Below are 15,496 nucleotides of genomic sequence, written 5' to 3'. Positions count from 1 at the left end.
CTGTGACTTGTCCGTCACAAGGCTCACAATGAACCACACTCTGTATTCGTCATAACCCAAAACACCCAGTGAAAGTGCCTGCTGAGGTAATAAATCAAGTCATTTTCTCATCGTCGCTACACAATCAGATTCCTTTTTTTGGAGCAATGGAGTCGCCCCCTGCTGGTCATTAGAGCGAAAGTAAATGTAAGCCCTTGGGCCCTATCCTGCACTCATCCAAAGTGCAGTTGGAGAGTGCAAGGTGCAATGGCTGTGACTTATTCAAGGCGTGTCCAAATCCAACTTCTAATATCCCCCAGAATACTAGCCCTGCTGCTGATGCATGAGGATTCAACACACATATACTGTATGAAAGCCATGGTCTGTTGTGCCAATGATAGGATACAGTGTATTATATGACATAGGGTGCGTGTCTGCCCAGATTGGGATGATCTTGTACATTTAACATCTTTAAACTTTACTAACCCACAGTCCTGTGTGGAAAAATGCAACATGAATGAATATATTTTGTGAGTGTTGAAACGCGCTTTCAGTTAAACGCCAAATACACTCATACTGACGCTGTTTATGTTGCATGCGCAAGATAGGGTTGGGGTACGCCAATAATTTCTCTTGATTTTCTGATCTCTTGCCCAAACCAAGCACAACTGTACATGCTGTCTTGAAGATCTGTCAAAAATGGCAAGTGCGCAGGTTTAAGATAGCTTTGCCAAAAAAAAATGCCATATGCTCAGTGCAGAAAAAACACTCAGCATCTGATCATAATCCAAGCATTTGTGGCTCTGTGTTGGCACTTCCACTGCAAACAATTAAGAAGATACACTTTTCAGAGCTGGATGCAACATCCAATTCTTTTATACAGTTTATGATTTGAGATTGACAATTTCATGTAAGAAATAACTTCTGCATGTTACATTCTGTCAGCTTGATTTATTTGATAAATGTTGCCAACATTTTCCCCACTTTATACAGCTAAGTGAGACAAATTCTAAGCATTAAAATGTATTGTATCATGTGTATATTTTAATGTATTTTTTTTAATCTTCAATTTAGTTTTTCTAATTAATTCTGCACAGTATCAAAGGTTTTACACTACATTAACAATATCATCAGATAAATGTTACCATGACATCACTGACTGGAAGTTAACAGGAACAATGTGGTCTTTACTGGTGGTGTGTCAAAGTGTGTGAGAATGTGGTGTTAAAACTGTGTACATGTCTGCATACCGTGCTGGTGGGAGGCAAAAGCAGTGTCTGACTGGGAAAGGAGACACATACTGAGTTTTTGTAGAAAACCACAGCAAGAAGCATTCAGATGTGGGTTTCTAGAAAAGAAAATAAAGATTAATATGGTAAACAGACAGTAGGAAGTTAAATAAATCACAAATAACGGCTCCTGAGAGACACATGGAAAATGGTCAATAGAGTGAAGAGACACAACAGGATGTGCCTTGACTAAGTCCTTTCAAATGTCACAGGCATTGAAGTTTCATTACAGCTCAGAACAAGAGGGTCTTAGTTAACCACATTAAAAGGTACGCTGTCAAATGCAAACACACAGAGGCACGTCAAGGAAAAAAAAACACATGCAGTTCTGAGGCTGCAGATTCGTTGCTCTAAGAAAGATACACTACTGAGAAGATTGATTTATAGGATCAGAATTTGACAGTTACTCAAAAATGTCATGATATCTCATGTTTAATGTTTCGAATGCAATGATAAGAAACAAACATTCTGAACACACAAACACATAAGCGGTTCTTGACAGCTGTGCTCTGTTAATAGTTCTGTGTGAGTGAGAGTCTGTCCTCAGGTTATCCTGTTACAGTGTACCTGTCTCCCGCACAGAAGAGCACTTTATGTTCCAGAGCCAGCCTGTAGAAATGGGATGAAGCTGGAGGGAAGAGGTGGGAAAGAATAAAAGCAGGATGAGACAGCATGAAATGAGGAAGAGAAGGCCAAAAAGAACAAGTGAGTCAATACTCAAATGTGTGACCACTGCCTGTTTTCTGTTCATTTTTGAAATTATTCCTGTTTACGCAAACCATCAGGTTGAGGGCAATGAGCATCTGTACATCTATCCTTTACTATGTCATTGTAAAAAAAATAGCTCTACACTCACAGAAATCTGCTCTATTCGTCACTGGCTCATCACTTCAAAGTCTGGCCCACTAAATGCAAGAGCAGGGCTAGTGAAAGAGGACCAGCTCCCTGTGTAGATGTAGAAATAGCTCTACAGTCGATAAAGGATTTCATTTTTACAATACCAATCTGTTTTACTTAATGAATTTTATCCAATTATTGAACTATATCATCATTCATCATGATTAATGCATTGGAAATATGGTGCCCCTATCGATACAGGGAAAGCGCAAAATCAATGGCAATTGCTCCAGAGTTAGCTAAAAGCTAATTTACATCTGTTGTACCTGGGCAGGCAGAACAGAATATGGAACGAGTACATGCATGTGGATGTCACCAAAAATCTGAACACGTACAAGAGCACCAAAAAAAACATCAGTTAGTGTAAAAAGCGGACATGTATGATCAGCAGTGTTGATGTCATGATGTTGGTCGAGAGTTCAACTTCCTCGCTGCTGTATTCAAAACCACACGTTTTCCTTCCAAACTGAGGAACCCAGTCACTCCCAGATGATGCTCTGGTCTTATCAACTTACCACAGCCAGGAGAGCCCAGGCTTTTAACTGAAAAGTTGATAGAAACCAGCATTTGATAGCAGTCAGAAAAGTTTTCAACCAAGTCTCCACAAACGCTGTTAAGGATCACAGGGGAAAAGTCTGCAGCTGCAGACCTGTGTAAAGGCACTGCTCAGCCAACTGCAAGATAAACAGAAAGCTAATATGTTTTTTATTTCAACTAACTGGCTTGACAAGATGCCCAAAGACACGAACTTCCTGTCAATAACTGAGCCTCATAATTGACTGCCAGCATTGCACAGATTGCTGGGTTTCCCCCACAGCGATATGAAAGTCATTATTTCTGCCTTTGATGAGCGCAAATTCAACTTTTGGCAACCCTGTTTCTGGCATTATTTAAACTTCATGAAATATGGATTTTAATTTTGTAAACATTGCCTGGCTTCAGAAACATAAGGGTTCAGAGAAAAATACAATCTGTTAGATGATAATGAAATGAAGTTTATTGCATGCTGTTTCTGCTCATTTAATTTCGTTAGGCGTTTGAGGCTTTATACAAATTCATTAGGAAAGATGCGTCATTTGTAAATGTATTAAAAAGAGGCTGTTGGAGAAATATGCCTGGTTGTATGATTCGTTTTCCTGGAATCGGCAACAGGGGGGCAGCATGGCTCAGAGGTAGAGTGGCCGCATCTAGCAATCCAAGGGTCCCTGGTTCGTTCGTCACTTCCCCCAATGACCATGTCGAAGTATCCTTGAGCAAGATACGGAGCTCCTAATTACTCCTGATGGCCCTGCGACAGACCGGCGACCCATCCAGGGTGAACCCTGCCTCTCGCCCAATTCCCAACGTCAGATGGGATAGGTTCCAGCCCCACCCCCCAGGACCCTTAATGGATAAGCGGCATAGAAAATGGATGGATGGATAGATTATATAAAAATATATTCCATTAGGGCTGCAGGAGGAGTGTTGCATTATTCAGTGGTGAATTCATCTTTTTTTATTTCAGCACTTACTTCATCATTTAAAGCCGCTCCTATTATATCCGTGTCAAAACTAATCTGCTGGGTTTTGTAATTCACAGCTTGCTTAAAACATTTTACACTTCTGTGAATTTTATCAAGTACAATATTTTTCAAGTATTTCTCAATTGTACTCCTTAAATTAATTGTGTATCTCTTGCAACAATTAAGTCTTTGCAAACCGGGATGACTGACATGTAAAAGAGGTGCATTATACAGTAGCTGTCAGGTGCAAGGAGTTACAACTAATCATCACTGCTTCCTGTTCGACTAAATTGAAGTCCTACAGAGTGTAAGAACAAATTTTTAAGCATGAGAGCATTTATGACTTTCTTCACTGGGTTACTATACTCACCCATCTTATTTGCAAAGACAGGCATGAGAGCTGGCAGGAGGGTAAACTGGGAGGACAGGATGGAGTAGAAGAACTGCAGCATTTGAGAATTTGGTGTGCATTCAGACATCCTCTACACACACACACACACACACACACACACACATTTTCTCTCGCTTTCAGGGCAGGGACACATAATAAACAAATTGTGCTGACCTGACACAACAAAATATCAGTCAAATAACCAGAACAGAAACTGCAAACATTTACTTTGTCTAATTGATGTTTTTTCCTGCACCGATTCAACTTCTTAAAAAAATATAACACAAAAAACAATTTTTAGCACAATAGCAAAGGTATTGATTGAGAAGCTCAAACGTCTGTGTTCATAAAACTAATGAAAACAGAGGCTTATGGCTGCCATTACTAATAAAGTCATAACCGCAACCACAAGTCGGCATGGTGCCCATTGTAGTCCACTTTGTTGGAAAGAGATGTGAGGAATGTTTGTTTTTGATGTGACTGATTGCAAGTGTTTTGACATTCAGATAAGACAATGATTGAACGAATATGTGAGTGCGTGCGTGCGTGCATGCGTTTGTGTTCTGGTACTTGCTACAAATTAAGGATTAGAATACATATTTAACCAACAGAGTGAGGACATTTTTGGAAAGTACAAGGATGTATGTGTGCATGTGCATGTGTGTGCGTGTGGTCAGCTCTCACGACAACAATGGGTATCCAAACGGAGTCACAGCAGCTCAGCAGACATTGACACAGACACTCCAATGAGTCCTGAGCCTGGTTCTGTTTGGACGGAGCTGTGAACGTGTTCTCCTTAAGAACAGGTTCTGATGCACACTCCTCAGCCAACCTTGAACACATACATTGTAAAAACTACACCCAATTGAAACAATTGTACACAAATAAATGTGATGTTCAGCCGACAATGCTACAGCCTGCTTTGAACATTCCCTCCACACAGTTGTACAAAAGAGTTAAATGGCAACATTATTGTCTCAGTATATTAGTCCAATGCTCCCTGATGTTTTCTGAAGAATGCTTTATTCATAATCACTCACTTTACAGTTCCAGTTTGCTCTTTTATACACAGCTGAGTTTGCTTTTCCACACAGTAGAATCAACAATTATCACCACTAGAGGACAAAGAGAAAAGTAGGCACAGGGCAACTCAGAGGCTCCAGAGGAGGATAAAGGAACACACCGACATGGAAATTTGCTTATTGTCCTTTCTCCGAAGAGCCAGACAAGAAGGTAGATAACCTTCTCTCCTCTGTGCTACATCAGGGAGCTGAAACCCACAGAAACCTGCTGACCACTACTTAGCTTAGCACAGGGAATGGTAGTAGATTAGTAGATAGTTGCCCCACATTAAATTTCAAATAATAACAACATAGCTGAATCAGCAACCTGGTGGCCTTTGAATTAAAACTTTGTCATCATTTTGTCATAATTAAACCACTTACATGAAGCCTAAGTAGAGTGCCTGGGTCTGTTATAGAATAAGAGACAACTGTTTCCTCCAGACAATGTGCCAATCAGCACACCATTAAAGTTAATCACCCTCAGTCCATTGCACAAGGATTTGATGGAGAGAAACAGCCACGTGCAGCACACAAAGTAAACTCTGGCACAGTACAAAGCTGATCTGAAGTTAGACATAAGGTGACGCCTCACGTCTCGATAAAGTGGAATAACAGATCATGAAATGTATTTGAGAAAGGCAAACTTACATTATTTACTATTATTTATTGTTATTGTTTATTGTGTAACTGTTTGGTGTTTAGAATAATGTAAAAGTGGGAGTTGCAGGAGGCCCGTGAAAAACACCAATTAAATGCAATGATCCATTCATGTACCCTAAACAGGAAACAGGAGCCACAATTGTATGTGGAATTGCAAAATCTTCTGTTGTCCTCTGCTTATGGCAATATCATACCTATACGTTGCACATAAATGATAACTCTTTCATGAAGCCTGAACTCCCAGAACATGCAGCAAGATGTACTGACCTGCAGGCAGCCTGAAAACAAACCAGGGCCTGTAGTAGAAATCCTTCAGACCTGGAAAACAGATTGCAGGGGTCCAACTTCTTCAGACTCCCCTTAGCAAAGCAGAGAAACATGGAAAATATAAACATGAGAAAGGATGAGTGAGAAGAATTAGAGCAAGAAAGAAGCAAATCTGATCATCTTGAGTCAAGAACATCCATTCAAAGCACATCATCCCTTTGTTGAAGATCCATCTAAAACAATGAAATTTCTGCATTCAGAGTGATTGACCTAAACCTGTGTTTATACATTAAGTCCTATTCATACCCGGTATTGATTGTCGGTAATAATCGTACCACTGTCCTTACGTATCTGCATTATTTCTTTCTGTAATAAAACTGAACTTCATCTTTATCATTTAAGGTAGTACCTTACCACATGCAAACATTACACATCTTGATTGGAATGAAATCACTGTTCTTCGTGGCAAAAGGGACAGATAAAGCATGAAAAATCCATCCATCCATTCATTTTCTACTGCTTATCCTGTTAAGGGTCACTGGGGGGGCTGGAGCCTATCCCAGCTGCCTTTGGGCGAGAGGCAGAGTTCACCCTGGACGGGTGACCCGTCACCAGTCCATCACAGGGCCAACACATATAGACAAACCATTTGTTCTCACAGCCACACCTACGGTCAATTTAGAGTATCAATTAGTCCCCTCTTGCATATCTTTGGACTGTTGGAGGAAATTGGAATATCTGGAGAGAATTCACGCAGGCACAGGTGGAACATGCAGACTCCACACACAGAGACCCTTATGTTTGAGCCCTGGCTCGAACATGGGACCTGCTTGTTGTGAGGCAGTGCTAACCACTGCACCACCGTGCCACCCAGCATGAAAACTAACAAACTAAAAATACACAAAAGCATTGATATTTCGATGAAAAATGATTTCCATTTATGCAAATATATCAATCACAAAACTTAAAATCTGTGTCATTTTCAATACAGCTGAGAAGCACACATGACAGTCTTTAAAAAATCACTTACTCCAGATGTATGAATAAAGTATAAAGTAAAATAACTCACAGAGTTTTTTCGATGAGCAGATGAAGGTAGGGGGAGCTCCGAGATTCTGTTAGTGATGGACTCAACCAGAAGCTTTAATGCCCTGTACTGGACTGGTCTGGACTGGTGGTTCAGTCTGGAAAATTTGAACACAAGATTAGTTGGTATGGTGAACAGTGTTAGCGTAGTTTAAGGGCCTACTCACACTTGAAAATCTGTACTGTGCCCAAGTACGCTTTCCACTGAGTCTTGTTCATGTGACTTGAGAGAGTGCTTTGTACCCACGCTGCCACAACACACTTCACTGGCCTCGGCCTGATTGAAAGAGGTGGATCCTGCATGGCTTGCTTGTAAGAGCATGGACAGTGGCCACAAACACTCACACATACGGTGAGCAACAAAACATTCAGATATTCTGTATGACAAGTGACCCTGCAGTGCAATGAGGGCATGACAATAGCTTGTGTTTGTCACTCACTTACCACTTTCCCATCAAACCATCCATTTTCTACTGCTTATCCTATCAAGGGTCACGGGGGGCTGGAGCCTATCCCAGCTGCCTTTGGGTGAGAGGCAGGGTTCACCCTTGACAGGTTGCCGGTGAATCTCAGGACCAACACATATATACAGACAACCATTCACTCTCACAGCCACACCTACAGTCAATTTAGAGTATCAATCAGCTTCGTCCCCTTTTGATGTCTTTGGACTGTGGGAGGAAGCAGGAGTACCTGGAGAGAACCCACACAGGCACAGGGAGAACATGCAAACGTACCGCTTTCCCACTATATGTTAAACCTAATAGCAAAGCTATTAGGTTTTTATAGACTTGGGGTTTTATTCTCTCATTACAGTGTGTATGTGTTGTGTGTGTGTGTGTGTGTGTGTGTGTGTGTGTGTGTGTGTGTGTGTGTGTGTGTGTGTGTGTGTGTGTGTGTGTGTGTGTGTGTGTGAATTTGGCTTTTGCTACTTGTTGGAGACCTTTTCAAAGATAAACACTAACCTTATCAGGACCACTAGTCCTCATGGGGACCCAACATTGGTCCTCATGTTGCACAACATAATTTCTGACTTCTTTAAAGTCAGAACTGACAGTTATGGGTAAAATCATTTTCCAGCACAGTACAAGGCAACCTGGGGTCCATATCAGAAAGATGGTTTCGGAAAAAACTCTGAGTTAGTTTAATCAGAGTTTACGGAAACTCTGGGTTTTCCATTTCACAAAGCCAGGTCAACTTTACTCTGAGTCAGTTAGCAAGGCAACGTGCTCCTGTCCTAACTTGCTCGCTGGCAACTGACAGCAGTAGAAAACATGACATCCTTTTCTGGAAGAGCCCATTGATACAGAAGCACAACTACTTCACAGAAATCTCCAACAGAAGAGAATTATTAGACCCTGATTAGATATTTTGTCATTTCCTGATGATTATTTCATTAAGCGTTTCCTTCTTCCTGCACAACCTTGTTGCTACAATCTAGATAATGAAGGATGGAGAAGAAGGAGAGAGGAGGAGAAACTCAGAGTTAGCGGATTGAAACCTGCCAGCGAGCAGGTTAGGTTCAGAGCCATAGAGAGAGAGTTTTTTCCCTACCGCTCTGGTTAATTCACAGAGCAAGTTGCCATGGTAACTGACTCGGAGTAAAGCTGAACAAGCTTTGAGACACTGAAAATCCAGAGTTTCTGTAAACTAACTCAAAGTTTTCACTAAACCTGCCCTCTGAAGCAGACCCTTGCACAAGGAAATCTGTTTATCAGACTTTGGCCCCATTTCAGACTGTGTTAAGACACATCCTGAGGGATCTATCACTTTTGTTTAGAAAGCTTTCTACTGGAACAATTTGTATTTATCATAATGTACACCTGCATTTATATTGCTCAAATTTTGCAGAAATATAGTATCAATATCATGTTTGCTTTTTGCTGTGTTTACTTATACATTTATTCATGTATCGCACTGAAATTATAATTCTATTTAAGTTAATCAGACTGGTATTGAGGATTGATCCTGTAGGTCATCATGGATGTGGATCAGTGTTGGGCCAGTTACTTCCAAAATGTAATGTATTAGATAGACTAGTTACTTTCATTTAAAAGTACAGTAATAAGGCAAGGGAAGGCAAGGCAATTTTATTTGTAGAGCCCGTTTTCACAAACAGTTTGTCTCAAAGGGCTTCACATGGCATCATAACAACATCCTCTGCCCTTAGACCCTCACATCGACTGAGGAAAAACTCCATAGAAAACCCTTTTAACAGGGAAAAATCTGAGAAACCTCAGGGTGAGCAACAGAGGAGGGATCCCTCACCCAGGACGGACAGACGTGCAGTAGATGTTGATGTAAGTTACCCTATATTGTTACTTTCCGTTTACAGTGTATGGTAAAAAGTAACTGATACTCTACTTTTGCATTACTTTGACAAACATAACCAAATGAGTATGATTTCACATTAAAACTTGAAGCGTATAATTCACAGCCTGGTTAATGGACATGTAGACAAAGTCTTTGAATGACTTTTTAACTTCAATGTATTTTCAGAGAAGCAAGAAATTCCCTCTATCGACACAGCTGAATCCAATATGTCATGACAAAAACATTTGAACCAACCTGTCTAACCTTAAATGGTCTATCAGTGTTATATCTTATTCTGTTTCTTGGTTTTTCCTTTGTGTGTATATGCATTCACTGACTGGTTGACAGCACTACGTGATACTCATCTACTATGATGTATGTGTGTGTGTGTGTGTGTTCACTTTTTGAATAGTGTGGGTAACACTGCAAGTGACTGTGTGTGCGCAATCTAATCCTTCATTCATCGCTTGTTATGTCACAGGATTCTGTGCTCTTTTATAAACCTGTATGTGTTGGCTGTACATTTAGCAACAGTTTGTGTGTGTTGTTTATACCTGAAGAGGGAGGAGGCAGCACTGACAGCCTGTGTGGCAACCAGCAGGCAGGAGGTGGAAACTCCAGCAAGCACAGCCTCCAGAACTGCCACAAATCCTGGGACACTGGGGAATAAATGCACACTTGGGGGCTGTCTGCAGACATATGCATGCACGTGCGAATGCGCACACACACGCACACACACACACACACACACACACACACACACACACACACACACACACACACAAACACAGAGTAAGTAGCATTGTTGGATTGTAGCATAGATTCCAGATCATCATCTATCTACAATAGATTCTTCAGGGATCACTGTTGTAGTTAAGTAATTCAAGTCCTGTGGATCAAATGAGAACTGAAAAATGAGACACTTTTTGCTCATCTGGGTTTTTGACACGGATGTCAATAACAGCACATCAGAAAGCTGTCGGCCCCTTCTTCTGCCTGGTCTGTCACTTGTTTTTCGCTGGTTTACTATGCCACTACCAGCATTTACTGTTTGCTGAGTCGAAATTCCCTGTGCCTCATCCACCTACACACACAATCACACACAAACACACACACAATCACACGCATACACACACACACGCACACGCACACACATTTTCTCTTGCTTTCTGGGCAGGGACACATAATAAACAAATAGTGCTGACCTATTGACATTACAAATATCATCAGAGTTTGTTCTGGTTCATGATGCAGTACCTCAACAACTGGCTCACTGTTGCCACAACAGAAGTCAAATAACATAAATAACACATACGAGCACATAAAGGTGCATACAAACTCTGAGTGTGTGCACACTGTCAGTCTTTTCAGAAGACATTACGCTGTCTTACATTCATTTCTAAAACCTTCCTTAACTCCAAACCGGCCCTTAAACCTAATGCTTGGGACACACAAGGCTTAAGCAAGGACATTAACACACACAGCCACTCTCACAAATATGCCACTAGCCAACATCAGCTAAGGTCCTTCAGTCCTCTTTCAGACACAAGTTTAGCTTGTTCAGCACTTAAACAGCTCCATTTTTTTTTGTAGTCTTCCACACTGTGATAAGAACAAATTTCTCTCAGCATTTGAAACCTCTTATCCCATGTATCACTCCCCATGTGACTGGAGGAACACTCCATTAGAATAATGTCCACCTTGCAAAAAAGTGACTGTGTTTTACTGGCATCTGATATATGGCCATCTGCAAGCCAGCACATTCAATTCTAATTAAACTTCCCAGTGCACCATATATAAGCATGTTTTACAGGCTGGAGGACCGGTCCTACTGATGTTGTTAAAGGTGTACAGGCCGCTCAGTACATGTGCATAAAGTGATGAAGTGGAGTAAAAAAAAAAAAAAAATCCTAATTATAATTGTGAGTGTCCATGATATTGTAATGTAAATTGTAATGTAGATTAGCTGTGGCACTCTTAAAGTAGTACATATTTAATGCCACCAATTACAACTGTATTTACAGACTATGACATGGCAAAATGGCTCCCAAAAAAAGAACTTCTATGTATGGGTATACATGGGAATTAAATGGAAATTTGGGGTAACTATATATACCTTCTCATTTGCAGACATTTTGTTATCTCATAGGCAGATATGCATGCAAACATATGTGAAAATTTTGACTCCATCTATCTGTGAGTAGAAATTTAATGGATTCTTCTTGTAGCAATTGGTGCATGTGGTTAGGGTTATGAATGCACCTTAGACAGTTAAATACAGACAGTTTTAAGAAGCCCTATTATACTCATTTCAGGAGCTTTTATTACAGTTTTGGACACCAGTGGGGTGCTATTGAAAGATTCGATCAATAAACAGTCCATACAAAGATAGAAAGAGTTTGCACCAAAAAAATACAACCACTTTCGTTTAGCCAGTTTGACAACAACACTGTAGCTCTGTAGTCTGCACTGTATCCTTCTGTGGCAGAGTGGGGTGGGCGGCAACACCACTGGGCACTGAGACCAGAGCCAGGTGAGTTGCCATATATGGAGCTTGAAGTTGTGATGTCACAAAAGGACACTTTTGAGAAAACTCTCCAAATCTGAGTGTTTTCAGCAGTGCAGAGCTGCCTGAAACTGCCCCTGGAATTACTTTAACACACGCCTACCTCATGATTTGACACTTCTACGTCCTCTAGAAAAAGTATCCAACATTTTTAACATACAGTACTTATGAGTCTGGAAAGCACAATAGGCCCCTTTTAAGTTAGCCCGTTATCATTCACAATAACGCCAACTGATTTCCATTGAAGGTTTCCAACTCCTAAACACTGTACCTTTTTTAGAACTGTTTAAGCCCAACTCAGTGTATGAGCACATTGTTTGTGATGTGAAGCAAAAGAATATTTTGGCTTCACAAACAAGTTCCATTTCTGAAACATTTCTTGTATCATAATTACTGTACCTTGAAATTTTAAAGAGCTACAGTGTAAAGTTAAGAGAAATGCTAGTTTTAAAAACATTACATATATTTCCCAGGGAAAATCTATGTAGTGTGAAAGTAATGAATTATACTGAGTGTAGCAGATCTGGCCTTGAACCCAGGGTACCAAACATTCTCACCGACTGCAACACCAAAGAGCCAGGCTTAATGGCTGCAGCGCATATTTAAAGGAGGGGTAGGCTCCCAGATTTCTCTGTACTTTTTGTTATAATCCCTGATTTTGTTATGATGTCTCAATGGCAAACAATAAACTATTATATTTTAAAAAAGGAGCATCATAATCCCTACACAATACACATAAGGGGTGCAAGGCCAAATTTACCTCCACCCAATCAAAAACCACTACCAGTTTGATTGGTTGGCCCGTTTAGCTGTCCATCAACAGCCAAAACCAGACTGCACCTGATTGGGCAGCTTAGCTGTCCGTCAAAAGGCTAAGACTAGGAAACCTAAAGTGGGTATCAACGCCTTGTTGGATCAGTGTTGGGTGAGCAGCACTGAGGAGGACTAGGATGGAGCCAGAAGAAAACACTGCAAAAAGAAAAAGGTCTTTCGTTGAACTAGTATTAGGTAAGAGGGAGAACGATAAAAGGCTTGGTGCAACACGAGTGATTCTTGGGGACTCATTTGCTCGCTGGAGGAGTCTAAAAGAATCAAAAGGTTTAGCTATGGATGCACAAGTAGCAGCCTTTCTTTTGGACAGGTAAGAAACCCATTTGCCAACTTTGCTAGCTAGCTATAGAGGCTATACTTGCAGCAATTTATTGTCAGTGTAGGTTGTGAGCTAAAACAAAACACTATTTAATAGTCGCTAATGTATTTAGTGACATAGTTTACCAGAGAGGGCGAGTGGGAGCGAGGAGGGAGAGTTCATGATCAGAGAATGATTCAAAAAAACGATTTAGACAGATTTATGCCATATTGTTTGTATATTATGTTTCTTTTGTAAAATTAAAAAAAGAAAATGATATTTAAAAAAGAAAAGAAAAAAAAAACCTAAAATCAGGCAGTGCTTACCCCTCCTTTAACTGTGGTGACAGCAGTCTATTTCACAACTCGTCCTTTCGGGAAGCTTCGTACATACATGCATCCCTCCCTCATCCTCCACCGCACTTCCAGCTTTTGGAGTCTCTCACACATAGGTCAACCTATCCTGTTCCTTCATACAGCTTACACATCTTGCATACCCCCAATGACCTCACGGGCAATTATCCAACTTCTGACACCATATGTAGCAGAGGTAGGGGCAGTCACCTCACCCTGGTCTTGAGCACAAGGTCTACGGGGTACTGGAGCCTATCCTAACTGTCAAGCAGGAGGAGGGGTACACCCTGGACAAGTCGCCAGTCCATTGCAGGGCCACATATCGAGACAGACAACCTCTCTGACTCACATTCATACTTACAATTAATTTAACAAGCATGTTTCTGGCGTGTGGGAGGAAGTCGGAGTACCCAGAGGAGAACCATGCAGATAAGGGGAGAACATGCAAACTTTGCGCAGAAAGGCCCCGACCTGACTTGCTATGAGGCAACAGTGCTAACCACTGCATTGTGCTGCCCTAAAAGCAGAAGTAGCCCAGCAAATACCTCAAATTCTCAGTAAACTATAAAAATTTTGCCTTAACATAAGCTACTGTGATAGGCAGGGAATGTGTCTACGGTTTACCCCACCTTTCGCCCCGTGACAGCTGAGATAGGCTTCAACCCCCAGTAAGCCATGACCTTTAACAGGATAATCAGTATAGACAATGTAAATAAGGAACAAGAAGCTGAGGTGAACTGACATCAATTTTCAGTGAACAAAAATGTGTTTTCTGGGGAACTGAGCTGTCAGCATGAATTGGAAGAATGATGCCATTTGGACAACCTAAAAATAATTACAGAGCAGTCCCACCTTTCCAGGATTTCAGCAAGGAGCAGCAGACCTTGTTTTGACACATCCAAGTCGGTCAGCTGCAGAGCCTCCTTCAGACTGCGCACCAGGGACTCAATACCTAACGTACACACAGACACACTCACTGGATCAAACACTTCACCACAACTGTGTAGATAAGCAGGCAGGAAGATCCCCCACTGCTTTCCACAGTCGAACGCACACTTTCAAACTTTTGATCAAAATGAGAGTCCATTAACTGATGTCTACTACACAATAGGCTAAAGGCCCAAAAAAAAAACCAATCTATTTAAAATCCATGCATATAATCAAGGACATCAAACAGAGGCGGTGGTAGCTTTTTCTAATTTACAGCAACAAAGAATCCGCTGAACCAAAGCAGTCACTTGATGGCACAATCAATAATTACACAACATATCCTGTGTCCTGGCAAATTAAGTTCATGCTGCCAGTGTTCTTCAATGAAGTAGTGCAGAATTAGAGAAAAGCACAGATGATGGGATTTAAGACACTTGACACATTTAGTCTGGCATCTTTAATTTCCTAACTTACAATAACCTGCAGTCTACTTATGTAGATACCTAAAATATCTTAGCGGTCACCCTAATGTAATTGTGATGTTGGAGCACATACAAATTCAAACTGTAACTGGTATCAAATATAACATTATGGCAAACCACTGCACTCCGCTTCCACTGCCCCATTTCCTCCATCAAGTCTTTTATTTTCTTTATCAGGACATCTCATGAGTGTACCCTGATTACACACAATCGCTATCTACCACATGCAGGAGTGACGCTGTGTTTTAAGTTGATATTCTCACTTAAACCCATTAACCCACTGATCTAGACCAGTAGAAGCTCACTGTTAATGTTGTGAGGAGCTTAAGAGCTGTTGCTGTGTGCGTTGTGGATCACAGTTATATTCACGAGTGCAATTCAGGAGAGCCATAAAAATTAACATTCTGATTAATCGCCGATGGCTCACAGGTGGTGAAATATTATGCGAGGAATGGGGAAAATTGAATACATTCTTTTAGCAGAGTAAACTTGCTTTCATCATGCCACCTGGGTCACACTGCCTCCATGTTTCGACAGCCATATGTTTCAGTTGAGGTTGCCTTTCTTTTATGACCATCAGTAACAGAT

The 15,496-nt window shown here is 41.0% G+C and overlaps 1 protein-coding gene across 4 annotated transcripts in view; it reads right to left on the bottom strand.

Moving 5' to 3' along the window:
• mei1 (meiotic double-stranded break formation protein 1) overlaps positions 1-15,496 on the bottom strand; it is a 64,683-nt gene that overhangs the window by 28,296 nt on the left and 20,891 nt on the right. For all 4 annotated transcript variants that reach the window (XR_015109975.1, XM_086184431.1, XM_086184430.1 and 1 more), the window contains exons 11-18: positions 14,349-14,448; positions 10,003-10,137; positions 7,119-7,233; positions 6,050-6,141; positions 4,743-4,890; positions 4,038-4,149; positions 1,836-1,896; positions 1,230-1,327 (exon numbers count right to left, since the gene is read on the bottom strand). Coding sequence is in view for 3 of the 4 variants with exons in the window: in XM_086184431.1 (XP_086040557.1) it covers positions 1,230-1,327; positions 1,836-1,896; positions 4,038-4,149; positions 4,743-4,890; positions 6,050-6,141; positions 7,119-7,233; positions 10,003-10,137; positions 14,349-14,448 (861 nt within the window). In the remaining variant the exon portion in view is untranslated. The remainder of the gene's footprint in view (positions 1-1,229; positions 1,328-1,835; positions 1,897-4,037; positions 4,150-4,742; positions 4,891-6,049; positions 6,142-7,118; positions 7,234-10,002; positions 10,138-14,348; positions 14,449-15,496) is intronic.

Source organism: Aulostomus chinensis, chromosome 18, assembly GCF_037954235.1.
Source record: "Aulostomus chinensis isolate RoL2024-O1b breed Wild chromosome 18, RoL_Achi_v1.0, whole genome shotgun sequence".
In the NCBI taxonomy this organism is placed as follows: domain Eukaryota; kingdom Metazoa; phylum Chordata; class Actinopteri; order Syngnathiformes; family Aulostomidae; genus Aulostomus; species Aulostomus chinensis.
This window is presented reverse-complemented; position numbering and strand designations above follow the sequence as displayed.